The sequence below is a fragment of the Macrobrachium nipponense genome, chromosome 31 (assembly GCF_015104395.2).
Source record: "Macrobrachium nipponense isolate FS-2020 chromosome 31, ASM1510439v2, whole genome shotgun sequence".
Lineage (NCBI taxonomy): Eukaryota > Metazoa > Arthropoda > Malacostraca > Decapoda > Palaemonidae > Macrobrachium > Macrobrachium nipponense.
Window position 1 is genome coordinate 16,564,841 of NC_061093.1, and position 14,702 is coordinate 16,579,542.

General features: G+C 37.8%; 1 protein-coding gene across 3 annotated transcripts in view; it reads left to right on the forward strand.

Moving 5' to 3' along the window:
• Positions 1-14,702, forward strand: part of LOC135206650 (uncharacterized) — a 62,365-nt gene that overhangs the window by 29,596 nt on the left and 18,067 nt on the right. For all 3 annotated transcript variants that reach the window (XM_064238006.1, XM_064238004.1, XM_064238005.1), the window contains exons 3-5: positions 955-1,117; positions 11,998-12,143; positions 14,508-14,642. In XM_064238006.1, coding sequence (XP_064094076.1) covers positions 955-1,117; positions 11,998-12,143; positions 14,508-14,642 — 444 coding nt within the window. The remainder of the gene's footprint in view (positions 1-954; positions 1,118-11,997; positions 12,144-14,507; positions 14,643-14,702) is intronic.

Here is a 14,702-nt window from a genome sequence, read left to right on the forward strand (position 1 = left end):
GCCATATTTGACGTCGATGCGCACAAGGTACCTTGGATGCGCAGTGAGTTTGACGTCTGTTTCAACGATGACGTCATTAACCAGGGTCCTGACGTTACCGATTTTTATTTTTATTTTTTATTCTTTTATTTTTTTTTAGAAACTCGAGATCTTGGAACCTACTTAACTTTGCATCACGTCAACATTTGTTTTTGGTACCGTCAACTATCGTAAAAACGTTGCAGGTCTTTTTAAAGTTTTAATAAGTGCTTTCAGAGTGTCTTGATAACAAAATGTCTTGAAAATTAATCAGTAGAATAAGTGATAGTTATGTTAATCGCCAGAATAACTTTGGTTATTGTGGAATGTTTGGAGAACTGTTAGTGATTTGCTGTTGCAGTCCAGTTTGTTTCTTGTTGTGTTGGAATTCATAAAAACAGTAGTTTTACAAGGCTGCTTCTCACTGTTTTCTAGCTTTTACTTAATTCAGAACTGGATATTTCTCTAGTTTTTCCCGTATTGGCTAATGTTTTTTTATTATTTGATATTATTAACAAAGATGTGTAATGTTAACGTTTTAGACTCTCTCTCTCTCTCTCCTCTCTCTCTCTCTCGTAAACTATTTTCATTCACCAGAATTCAAGGATGATTGATTTCATTTTGCAAGTGACGTTTTTTACGGAAACAAGAAAAAAAATTATCTCTCTCTCTCTCTCTTATTATTACCGAATCCTCTTCATTTCACAGACAATATTAAGAGATTAAGAGATTTTTTATCCTCTCTCTCTCTCTCTCTCTCTCTCTCTCTCTCTCTCTCTCTCTCTCTCTCTCTGTTATCAGATATCTTCATTTCACTTACAATAGTGAGAGATTATAATAATTTCCTAAATGTTTGCCTTATTAAATTTGTAAGCGAACTCTCAATCTCAGAATCCCCAGACCAGGACTGACGTCTTTCCTTTGTCACTCCTCCAGGGTGCTCCTACCCCGCCTCCAACGCCTCCTTCGGTGCCGTCTGCCAAGGCCAGAGAACCCCGAACTCAGTCGCCCTCCTTCCACAGGCCTCGTCATCCGGCTGCTAAACCGAGGTCCATCTCCATAGGGGACATAGAGGCCCAGTACTTGACGCCTATAGAAGGTAGGCCTAGTCAAGTTGCTTGTTCAGCCGTCTTACGTACGTATGTATGTATGGTATGTTATGTATAGGTTGATTGATACTATTATTAGGATGGATTTTTACATATGGGGAAGAATTAAACTTGCTACGAGATAAGGATAATGAATGATGGAGACATATTTGCATGAATTTAAAAGCAAAAGTCAGAATGTAACACAAGTTTAAGTCTAAGTATCTTGAAGAGAAGAAGAAGAAGAGAGAGAAGAAGAAGAGAGAAGAAGAAGAAGAAGAGAAGAAGAAAGAGAGAGAGAGAGAGAGAGAGAGAGAGAGAGAGAGAGAGAGAGAGAGAGAGTGTGTGTGTTACAAGGAGTTACAAGGATTAGGATGTCTCAAAGACTTGTTAGTCCATCCGAAAAGAGAGAGAGAGAGAGAGAGAGAGAATCCACTTACTTTTCCCTCGCAGGATAAGGAGGTGCCCCAGATTGTGAAATATATATTAGATATTAATAAATATTTTTTTCCCTTTCAACCTGCTATAAACACGGAGTAGGAGCATATTTCATTATTACTGAAGAGACAATTATTTTGTGAGGCTATATAGACTCCATAAGTAATTTATATGGACTGAATATTCATTATCACCATCCAGAGATACCTACGTGTGACTATGTACTGGTTAAACTTGACTACTTTCAAAAACACAAGATTTCAGCTTTTCATGCAATGACTATAACAAAAGTCACTCAAAACTGCTTTTAGTTATAGTAAAAGCAATTCTGAGTCACATTGCAACGTATTGCGAGACACTCGTGGACTCTTGCCATCTTCGGTGGAATTGTTTGTCAAATACCAGTTCAGCATTACACCGTCAAAGCACTTATTTTGTCACCTAAACCAAATCACGTGTAAAAATGACAAGCCAAACGGTTACCGCCCCCTCCTTTCTCTCTCTCTCTCTCTCTCTCTCAATGTGCAAAAAGGAGTTATATTAAGCCCCCTTCCCCCAACCCACTCTCTCTCTCTCTTTCTCTCACTCTCAGCGTGCTTAAGTTGTGTAAAAAAAGTAGTTATATTAATCTCTCTCTCTCTCTCTCTCTCATAAACTTGCAAAACATGTGTAAAAAAATAAAAGTAGTTAAATTAAGCCTCTGTCAGTCGTGAGTGCGAAACGGCGCATGCGCCAAGTTTCACTCGGACCGAAATATCTCTGTGACGACACGCTAAACAACCTTGTGATCCGGGGGCTGTCTATGGTAGAAGAAGAAGAAGAAGAATAAGAAGAAGAAGAAGAAGAAGAAGAAGAATAAAAGTAATGGTCCCTGGATGAAATTTCTCGGCTATAGTGGCTGAGGACTGAAGTCACTCTTAGTTCTTCTTCAGACCTTTGTGTGTGGTGTGTGTGTGTGTTCAAATAAACAGTAAGGTTCAATTCTTGAAAGGTGTCTTAGGACAGCTTACGTGGTCTTGGTATGGAGCAGTGATCGTAGTGGGCGTTGTATTTCCGACGGGACTGTAGTGGTTTCCTTCCCGTTATCCTTGAAAACATGATCTTTGTTCTTGTTGTAATTGTTAGCTCATCTTAGAATATCCGAGTTATTTACGGTTTCATCAGAATCTGAATAATTGTCTTCCATCACTTGTACCTTGTAATTATTGACTTTTTAAAATTCAAACAAAACTTGTACTACTATCTGAGGGGCGCCCGTAGTGAAAACCAGTCCATAATTACTTAAATGCTATCGTTATACAAGTACTACTATGTTCATTTGTGTTGATACTTTCTAAATGAGTTATTTTCTCGTGAGTGGTTGCAGGGAGGCTTTGCTAAACGGGTATCTAGTGGCATACATTATACTCATGCGGTTGGTTATAATGTACAGTCATATAATGATCATTGTTAACACTAGCTACGGCCAATAACAATAGAACAGTTAACGTTGGACCATCTTTATTTTTCTGTAAAAGAAAACTATTGAGATGGTTTTGTCTGTCCGTCCTCTGATCTTGAGAAATACTGAGGCTAGAGGGCTGCAAATTGGTGTGTTGATCATCCTCCCTCAATCATCAAAAATACAGAATTGCAGCCCTCTAAGAGCCTCGGTAGTTTTTTATTATTATTATTATTATTATTATTATTATTATTATTATTATTATTATATTGTATGGGGTTAAAATTAGCCGTAATAGTGCCTCTGGCAACGCAACAGCACAGGCCACCACGGCCGGTTGAGAGTTTTATGGACCGTCGTTCATACAAGATAATACCGAGACTACCGAAAGATACGTAGCTCTCTTTTAGGTGGCCTTCATTATACCCTGTACAGAAAACTCGATTGCGCCAAAGAAACTTAGGCGCATTTTTTACTGGGCTTTAACTTGCTACCACAGTTATTCAAATTAAACTCAGTAGATTCTGTACGAATATTTTTAGATATTTGATTAGTCAGTGTCATTAACATTCCTCACTGTTCTTCGCCCTCGTGGATCTAGTAAAAATGAACACACTCACGACACGTACTGATCACGTAGCATATACGTTGTCTTGTCTCCAAGGGCGTCCTTCAATTTCCATATCGTTCTGATGTCCCTTGAGGAACAGGTGATTTATCAGTCTGGAAGCGAAATGGGTGTCAGGGTTTCATTTGAGAAGTAATCTCTTTGGAAATCCGAGAGGCAAACTCTCTCTCTCTCTCTCTCTCTCTTAACAATGGCATCATATCAATCATATAAACATTGTAAGTTCTCTCTCTCTCTCTCTCTCTCTCTCTCTCTCTCTCTCTCTCTCTCATAACAGTGGCATCATGTCAATTATTTAAACATTTTGTAAGCTCTCTCTCTCTCTCTCTCTCTCTCTCTCTCTCTCTCTCTCTCTCTCTCTCTCTCTTTAACAATGGCATCATATCAATTATATAAACATTGTAAGTTCTCCCCCCCCCCTCTCTCTCTCTCTCTCTCTCTCTCTCTCTCTCTCTCTCTTCTCTCTCTGGCGGGATGTCATGGATGCCATTGTTTGTAGAGAATAACAATAACAACTTCTCTTTAAAAATATATATATAAAAAAATGTTAGCTCTTTGGGTCTCTCGGACATACAACTGAGGTGGGTTTTTCTCTCTGATAATATGGATTATACGTCTTGTTGCATTTATCTTAAATTAATAAGGAATCCTAATTACGGTTTTCTTGACTCTTACTGATCATTTAGTACTATTCAGTATACCGTATGTTTGATATTAAGTACAGGAGATTTCCCATTAAAATTCCGGAGTGTCAAACATAAAACCTCCACTAATTAACACCTAAGCTCCATAATTGTCGTATATCATCGAGGAGGAGTCTGACCCCCGCCCCTTCCCTGTTTTGATGCTGCATTTTACCAAACCACCTGAGGCTACTTAGGCCCAGTGCCGCGCAGTGTTGCCAATTGATATGTGTTTACCATCCAAACTGTGTAGAAGACTTAAACAAAACCGTGGAAATTAGCGTATCTATTACATATTAGAACAATTCTATCATTATTGCATTACTATGACAACTAGAATTCATGGAAACCGTTTGTAAATGCATCGGTGTATGTGTGAAGCTCCACTAAATTGGCAACGATGGCCCAGTGCCCAGAAAAACGTACAGCGGTCGGGTATGACGAGAGCCATTGTGCCCGAAGAAGAGGCTTTCATTTATTCTTGGCATCTTTAAAGAGAGAGAGAGAGAGAGAGAGAGAGAGAGAGAGCTGTCACTAGAGATTTAAAATAGCAGTGAGCTGTACGTGGCTTTGTTTTAAGGTCGAATGTTCATAGACGCCGGCTTAATCATTCAGGGAGTGAAATCGTAGGCTGTCTTTCTGTGTTGTGGGTTTTGGCGGCGAGATAGAATTTTTGTTTATTTCCTACAGCTGGAAACTTGTTTTAGTTCAACTGGTTAAAAGGCAGAAGATTATTGATAATAATAAGGACGCTTCTCTATCAGCCTTTACCACTTTTCAAAAGTATGCTCATTAGGGAGCATACCTACCTACCAGTGTACTCGTCTCTCTCATGAATGTTAAAATGTGGTGTTCACACAAAATATGACGACCAAAAATAGTTTTGTCAACGATCATTTTCCCCTTTATCAACCATAATTTCCCTTTATCAACCATAATTTCCCTTTTTCAAAGATAATTTCAGTTTATCAAAGATAATTTCCGTTTATCAACAATAATTTCCTTTTATCAACCATAATTTCCCTTTATCAAGATAAGTTTCCTTTTATCAACGATACTTTTCCCTTCATCAACTATTTTTCCTTCATCAACGATAGGTTTTCCTTTATCAATGATAATTTCGCCTATCGACGATACTTATCCCTTTATAACGATAATATTCTCTTTATCAACGACGAGTGCCCCTTTATACCAACGATAATTTTCTCTTTATCGAAGTTAGTTTTCTCTTTATCAACGATAATTTTCAATTTATCAACGATAATTGTCCCTTTACCAATGATAATGTTATCTTTATCAACGATAATTTTCACTTTATCAATGATAATTGTCCCTTTATCAAAGAATTTTCCCTCGCACAAACGATATTTTAAATTGCAAGACCCAAGTTAATATGATCCTTCTAAATTCGTCGTTGACATAAAATATCTTTTTACAAGTTTTATTTATTATATGTTTATTCAATGATTTTTACTTACTTTTTTATATATAAAATGCAATACATTCATTACGTACTTACTTCCAATATAATTTCATTTAAATACCACGGCGTTCTTCTCTGTAGTTTGGTATTTGGGTATAAAGCAAATTAAGAGACTGAAAATATACAGATTCTTGTGCAGTTTCCGACATGTGTAATATACAAAACCGATTATCTATCTACGTAGATACCTTTGTAAAAACAACGTATTCATAAAGTATTCTCTACAGATTTTTTTTTTTTTTTGTCTTTGTTTTGTAGTTAAATTCCCCGATGAGCCGCACGCGGACAGAAACGGTGCTGAAAGGCATTTTCGAAAAACGTACGTATGGACGGAATTCATTTGTTTGTCAACGTACAAGAACAATGTAAACATTTTGGCTCTCATCTCTGTGGGATTCTGAGGCCTCTGCAGAGACCTTTTTATTTCCTTTCTATTAACTCAAGAATGCAGAGATGTCTTGTTTTCCCATCGTGAGTCTAGATCTTAGCAGAGAATGCTGTGTTCATGTTGGAAAGAGGATAAGATCACATTCTGAGAATTCTTGAGAGTTTGGCTTTTGTAGGATACAGATATGTAAAGAATAAAGATGAAAGAATCTGCAAAATGTATATGTTTAGTAATTTCTGTGCTTAAGAATCAGTATCCAAAGCAACAAAATAATTTCATCGTCCAATATCAAAGCGTTTCATTGTTGGATCCCTTCGACAAAGAAGCTTCTCAGTAGAACGCAGAGAAATTTAATTCGCCCGTCTTTTCGTAATGATTATTAATTACGAGTCCTTACTAAATCGTCAATTCAGTCTTATCACTCAAGAGTACTGAAATGATTTCAACCGATTTGCTAAGGCGAGAGACATTGTTATTATTTCAAGTAAAAGTGTCCGAAAGTAATTTTTTTTAGTAAATGACATTAAATAATTGCAGAATTATTTCTGACGCGTTTTCATGATCATAGTTTGTTGTACAGTCTAAGTCAAAGTTACGTAAGAATAATTTCCTATATAAAGCTAAGTAGCATTAATCTCCACCAGCTTCGTTCTATCAGTAGTTCTCAAAATTTTGTTGGCCCTTGCACCCCTTTTACCATATGTTAGAATGTCATCCGCTGCCTCCCCCAGCCCCCTCCCAGCCCCCCTTTCCAAAATTGTCTGCCTCAAAAGGTGCAATATAAATAATATGCATATAATAATAAAAATACTTGGTCGCAATTCTCCCCTGGTTGAGGAACACTTTTCTATTAGGTGCGGTATTTGAATTTTTCTTCTTTTTCCTGGAGTCTGTTAAGAGTTAAAGGCAAATTCTGCTCTTTCTTTCCATATCTCCCGTTTCATATATCCCGTAGGGGGCTAGTGTCGTCACAGGACCTCATGCAGTGCACTAGGAATTACTTAAGGTTCTTTGCAGCGTGCCTTCGGCCCCTAGCTGCAACAACTTTCGTTCCTTTTACTGTACCTCCTTTTATATCTTCTTTCTTCATCTTACTTTCCACCCTCTCCTAACACTTGATTCATAGTGCAACTGCTTTGAGGTTTTCCTCCTGTTACACCTTTCAAACCTTTTACTGTCAATTTCGATTTCAGCGCTGAATGACCTCATAGGCCTTTGGCCTAAATTCTATATTCAACTCAACCCAACCTGTTTCATATACATATCAGGTCACCTGTCTTAAGTTTTATGGCAAAAAGGACAGCGGTTGAATCAAGTCAACTGGGTTCAACCCCAAGGCTGAATTGGAGTTACATAAGAAGACTTTACACGAAACAATCACTCCCTCAATCATCCCTCTCTCTGGGACTGAGATCGAAGAAGTGGTGGTGGTGATTGAAGAAAAATAACAGATTTAGTTGTTTGGCTCGAAAGATGGTTCAAAGAGGGAGATTTATGACCAGGGAAGAATCTTGCGAAGAATGCCAAGGAGTCTTTGTTGTATGTTGGTTTCGTGAAGTGGACATGGCTGTCAACTGGCGTCGCATCTTCTAAGGTTATCGACCCACCCATCGTTAGGTTCATATGAATAAGTTGTTCAATAAAATCACCCTTCCGTTTAGTTTCGGTAACTTCTTTTCAAAGGCGAATTGTAAGATATAATTGGGATTTAACGACATCACAGACAGTTCAAAATGGAACCGTTTATTGCATGTGAACATTACGCATCTGAACACACTTACCAAATTTGAATATATTGAGAAGAGTTTGCTACAGAGAGACTAAATCTCGTTTAACTTTGCGTTACATGAGTTAATAGGATTTAGAATATATTTAGAATATGAATAGTGACTAGAGCCAAGCGCTGGGACCAATGAGGTCAGTCAGCGCCGAAGATTGTTAAAACCGTTAGGGCAGGGTGTACAGTCAAGATGAAGGAAAGGTGATCTGAACGGAGGTACAGTGAAAGGAATGAAAGGGCTTGCACCTAGGGGCCGAAGGAACGTTGGAAAAAACTAAGTATTGCCTGCAATGCACCGACAGAAGTACCCCGACGGCAATACTCCGCCCGGACGAGCAGATAACAACCCCCCCCCCCCCAACCCTCGCCATGCCCGCCCTCCCGCTACGGGGTGTTGTATCATGGGTGATTTTGCTTATTTTCATTTGGGACTAAAGAACTTCAGCTTTTCGTCTTCAAATGGTAACCCATTCATCAAATGTCATTTTCCGAGACCATTTGTCAAGACTAATTACTTTTTGTTTCTGCTTCCTTCTCCCGTTTTCTGTAAATGATGTTTGCGATGAAAGGAAATATAAGGATAATGGAAGAGAAATGTGAAAATAACTATATATGATTGTAATGGGGTATTGACTGAAGAGAAAGCCATTTTGTTAATCACCTAATTTTTTTTTTTACGTAGTTAAACTTGTGTGAAGTTGTCTGGTACATCTATTGAAGTATTTCAGTGCTCAGCGAATTACTTGTCCAATGTACACCACATTCTTTACAGCTCAGTCCCTAGTCAGGGTCGCTGTTTTTAATGGGCCCTTTTTTTCCAAGGGGTTCTATATTTGACTTCAGTATGCTTCCTCTCCCCTCTTGTTCTTCCATTCGTCAAATTCATTATTTTGATTTTAACAAATCTATGATGGGATAAGCAATAGTAATAATAATAAATAATAATATCAATAATACAAAGAAACCTCATAATCACATGAGTTAATAAAATAAAATGGAAAAGTAAATCCACAGTAATATGTCTGATCTGTTATTTACAAGCTGCTATGTACAACACATCAAACGATTCAAGAGACGAACCGCCACTTCGAAGATCTAGGCGATTAGCTGGTTTGCCGTTGGAGAACGAGGGGATAACGTGAAGAGCCAACTACATCATCAAACAGGCTATTTGTAAACTAGTCAAAAAACAGAGTTCTTGTATGGTCACTGTTAGTAATTGTATTCAGATTGACAAGGAGGACCGTGCAGGTCTTCGAAAGCTCTCTGCTTTGTATTTTAAATAACAGATCAGACATATTACTGTGGATTTACTTTTCCAATATCAATAATGTTAATGTTAAGGTTAATAATAATAATAATAATAATAATAATAATAATAATAATAATTAATAATAATAATAATAATAATAATAATAATGGAATCCCAATGGATTCCCAGACTAAAGTACTACAGAAGATGGATTCCGGATACCAACTCAAGAAAAGAGGCAACAGAATCAACCATCTGATGTTCATGGACGACATCAAGCTGTATGGGAATAATGGAAGGAGGGGATATAAAACACCAAGAGATGAAGGACACGATCAGGAAAGAATATATGCAGAGACTCAAGGCGATACTCAAGTCAAAACTCAACGCCGGAAATATGATAAAAGCCATAAATACATGGGCAGTGCCAGCAATCAGATACAGCGCAGTAATTAGTCGAATGGACGAAGGCAGAACTCCGCAGCATAGATCAGAAAACCAGGAAACATATGACAATACACAAAGCACTACACACAAGAGCAAATACGGACAGACTATACATAACACGAAAGGAAGGAGGGAGAGGACTACTAAGCATAGAGGACTGCGTCAACATCGAGAACAGAGCACTGGGGCAATATCTGAAAACCAGTGAAGACGAGTGGCTCAAGAGTGCATGGGAAGAAAGACTAATAAAAGTAGACGAAGACCCAGAAAATCATACAGAGACAGGAGAATGGACAGACCGAACAGAGGGACCTGGCACAACAAACCAATGCACGGACAATACATGAGACAGACTAAAGAACTAGCCAGCGATGACACATGGCAATGGCTACAGAGGGGAGAGCTAAAGAAGGAAACTGAAGGAATGATAACAGTGGCACAAGATCAGGCCCTAAGAACCAGATATGTTCAAAGAACGATAGACGGAAATAACATCTCTCCCATATGTAGGAAGTGCAATACGAAAAATGAAACCATAAACCACATAGCAAGCGAATGCCCGGCACTTGCACAGAACCAGTACAAAAAGAGGCATGATTCAGTGGCAAAGCCCTCCACTGGAGCCTGTGCAAGAAACATCAGCTACCTTGCAGTAATAGTGGTACTGAGCACCAACCTGAGGGAGTGATAGAAAACGATCACGCAAAGATCCTCTGGGACTATGGTATCAGAACGGATAGGATGATACGTGCAAATAGACCAGACGTGACGTTGATTGACAAAGTCAAGAAGAAAGTATCACTCATTGATGTCGCAATACCATGGGACACCAGAGTTGAAGAGAAAGAGAGAGAAAAAATGGGTAAGTATCAAGATCTGAAAATAGAAATAAGAAGGATATGGGATATGCCAGTGGAAATTGTACCCATAATCATAGGATTCACTAGGCACGATCCAAGATCCCTGAAAAGGAATCTAGAAAAACTAGACGCTGAAGTAACTCCAGGACTCATGCAGAAGAGTGTTATCTAGAAACGGCGCACATAGTAAGAAAAGTGATGGACTCCTAAGGTGAGGCAGGATGCAACCCCGGAACCCCACACTGTAAATACCACCCAGTCGAATTGGAGGACTGTGATAAAAAAAATTATTATTATTATTATTATTATTATTAATTATTATTATTATTATTATTATTATTATTATTATTATTTGAATAGCTTGTTTCCCGTGAAAAAAGGTTGTCCATTCAGATGCCCCGGAAAGATTCTTATCTAATCTAGCCGAGTTGAGTGGTAGTGGGGGGGTGGGAGCGATTGGGGGTGTTCACTAAAACCCGATGAAACCCAAGAGGCTGGATCCGAAGGGTAGACCAAAAAAAAGTATAAGTTGAAAGGTCACAAAAGGTCATCGACTTGGTGAATCATTATTCATAACTTTCTAATAAATAGATAATAAATAAATCCCTGACTTTGCCTGCAGGTTGCTCTGGCAGTTCCTTACATTTGCGATTAGAATTGGCTGGAACATCCATTGACCCAAGTTGTTCCTGGATATGTTGTTAATTGTTTTGTGACCAATATACAAGCAAAATATTTACGTAAATTATTTTGTTAAACATTTTTTTTACATAAATTTGTTTGTAAGCACTTTTATTTACGGAAGTTATTTTGTAACCAATTATATTTACGGAAATTATTTTGTAACCAATTATATTTACGTAATTAGTTTTTAACCAATTATATTTACATAGAATATTTTGCAACTGATTCTATTTGCGTAAATTATTTTGTAACCAATTTATTTACGCAGGATTTTGTAAGCAATTATATTTACGTGAATTATTTTGTAACAAAAAATATTTATGTAAATTGGCTTTTAACAATTATATTTTCGTAAATATGTTTTCAGAAATTATATTTCTGGAATTAGTTTTAACAGTTATATTGATGAAAATTCGTTTTAACAATCATGTCTACGTAAATGATTGTATAACCAGTTACAGTATCGTATATTTTGTAAACAATTATATTCTGCGTAAATTATTTTGTAAGCAATTATATTCTGCGTAAATTATTTTGTAAGCATTTATGTTCTGCGTAAATTATTTTGTAAGCAATTATGTTCTGCGTAAATTATTTTGTAAGCAATTGTATTCAGCGTAAATTATTTTGTAAGCAGTTACGTTCTGCGTAAATTATTTTGTAAGCAATTATATTCTGCGTAAATTATTTTGTAAGCAATTATGTTCTGCGTAAATTATTTTGTAGACATTTGTATTTGCGTACATGATTGTATAAACAATAATATTGACTTGAAATGCTTATTCTTTTATTTCTCTCTCCTTTCAGACCAACGCCATCGCAAAATGCCGGCCGAAGGAGGAGAAATTCTGGCTGCCACCGCCCCCGAAGAGGCGAAGCAGCCCGTCAAGAACGACGACGCCCTCTTTGACCCCTGGTGCGATCCCAAACACCCCAGGGTCATTAATTTCCAGGTAAATGGTATATATTACGCATCAATTGGTTAAAGGCGTTTCACTGTACGTCCTGATTTCTGGGTTCGTAGGTTCTCCCTCGGGAGCCGACGAAATTATTATTAACTAATAAGTCCCCTTCATTTAACATATATGAAAATATATTACTTCTGAGGTAGAGCGAATTAGATATTAAAGGACATTTGTAGCTTAATGCGTATATATGAATCACGGTGATATGATCAGACTCATATAGTATATATATACTTCTGTTAAAACAGGATACGTCTCAAATATAAAAATCCCATGAAAGCACTGGTTTTAAGCTAAGGACTACGTATATTTCGGTGGAATAACTTCCACCCTTAACAAACAGTGAATTCCCTACATGATAAAGGTGGGAGTTATTCCACGGAAATATAGTCCTTAGCTTTAAAACAGAGCGTTTCAATGGGCTTTTTGTACTGAGATTTATACTATATACATTCAATATCTATAAAGAACGGCGATGTTATGTTGTGTAACTCACCCAAGAACCAGGAAATATATAAATTTGGACGAATATTTGTAAGAGGAAGGATTACTTCTTCAGTGCTAATCAAGCGAGAATATGCAGTCATTATCGCCTCAGTGGCGTGGTCGGTATGGTCTTGGCCTACCACCTCGGCAGAGAGTTTGATTCTCGGGCATTCCACTGAGGAGTTAGAGATGTGTATTTCTGGTGATAGAAGTTCCCTCTCGACGTGGTTTGGAAGCCGTTGGTCCCCGTTGCTGAATAACCACTGGTTCCATGCAACGTCAAAACCCCATACAAACAAACTAGCAAACAATATGCAGGCAACATTCTGCAGGAGAGGCTTGCTAGAGGACGACCCTCGTGGATAAAGGGCCAAACTCGCAAGAAGACGTTGAAATCAGATAATTACCAATTTGCATTTGCCGCTATCAGATGTTAACGAAGTGCGCTTGTTTTCTTCATTATTTTTTCTATATCTGGGTAAGAGCCATGGAAATTAATGAAGGAAATAACTCAAGAAAATAGGACTAGCCACATTCGGTGCAATGTAGGCATTACCCCTGGCTGCGACTGCTTTCATTCCTTTTACTGTACCTCCGTTCATATTCTCTCTCTCTTCCATCTCACTGTCCACCCTCTCCTAACAATTGTTTCATAGTGCAACTGCTTTGAGGTTTTCCTCCTGTAACACCTTTCAAACCTTTTAGTGTCAATTTCCGTTTCAGCGCTGAATAATCTTAGTTGCCCCGGTGCTTGGCATAATGCCAGAAATCTTTATAAATCAAATCAAACATGAAAAATAAGAATGTTTGGTTTACATTGCTCTTGCCTTAATAGCACATATTTAGTAGATGGGAGGTTATTTCAGTGACAGAAGAGATTGTGATGCATAGAATTAATTCTCCCTCTCTCTCTCTCTCTCTCTCTCTCTCTCTCTCTCTCTCTCTCTCCACTAGGAAAAAAAGAGCATTTATCTGTTCACATTTGTATGATGATAAAAGAAAAATAATTAAGGCAGCATAATGAACATACGTTTCAGATGTATTGGTCTCTTAACTAAATAGATTTTAGGTCAACAATATCAGTTTGAGAAATAAAAATGTTTCTTTCTGTATTTTATTTCATTCAGTAAAATGTAGTGAAAATTTTGAAAATATTGATAAAAAATAAAAACATGACAAAAATAAGATAGCTTCATTGGCGTGATCGGTATGGTCTTGGCTTGCCATCTTGGTGGCCGCGAATTCGATTCTCGGCCATTCCATTGAGGTGTGAGAGATGTGGATTTCTGGTGATAGAAGTTCACTCTTGACGTGGTTCGGAAGTCACGTAAAGCCGTTGGTCCTGTTGCTGAATAACCACTAGTTCCATGCAACGTAAAAACACCATACAAACTTACAAATGACAGAATAAACTCAAATATTAATACCATTATTGCGATAACCTCAATTATGTTAAACTATTCTAAGAAGTTAGTCCTTTTGTTTGTGGAAAACTCATGGATAAAAATTTGGAAAATTGAAAATAGTCTTCGGTTATTAAAAACCATTCAATTTTTTTCTCTCATTTTTGAGGAGTCAATTCTGACCGACGCATATGTTATTTTTATGACGGTGCCCCGTGCATGGGCTCTTGTGACGTCACACACCTCTGCCTACCTGCGCACTTGTCAAAAATGGTATGACCCCTCTTCTTCTGGTCTTGCGTCAGACTTCAGACCCCAGCAGCGTCGCAACATGCAAAACGCCATGACGTAAGAAGGCACCCAAGTTTCTCACCAATGTAAAAAAAAAGCAGAGTTACTCTGCTTCCCTGATTTCATCAAAATGTTTACCAACTATATATCTATTTTTTTTTTCTTTTCCCAGGACGTGAGCGCAGCCGCCTTTAAGATAAAGAGCGGCATCATGAACACCCCTTGCACTCTTTCCCACATGTCGACCTTCACAGATATGGAGATCTACTTCAAGAAGGAGTTTAATCAGTACACAGGCAGTTTCAAGGTCAGTTTGGGTATACGTGCTACTGTAGTAGACGGGTTACCTCAAGGGAACATAGATAAA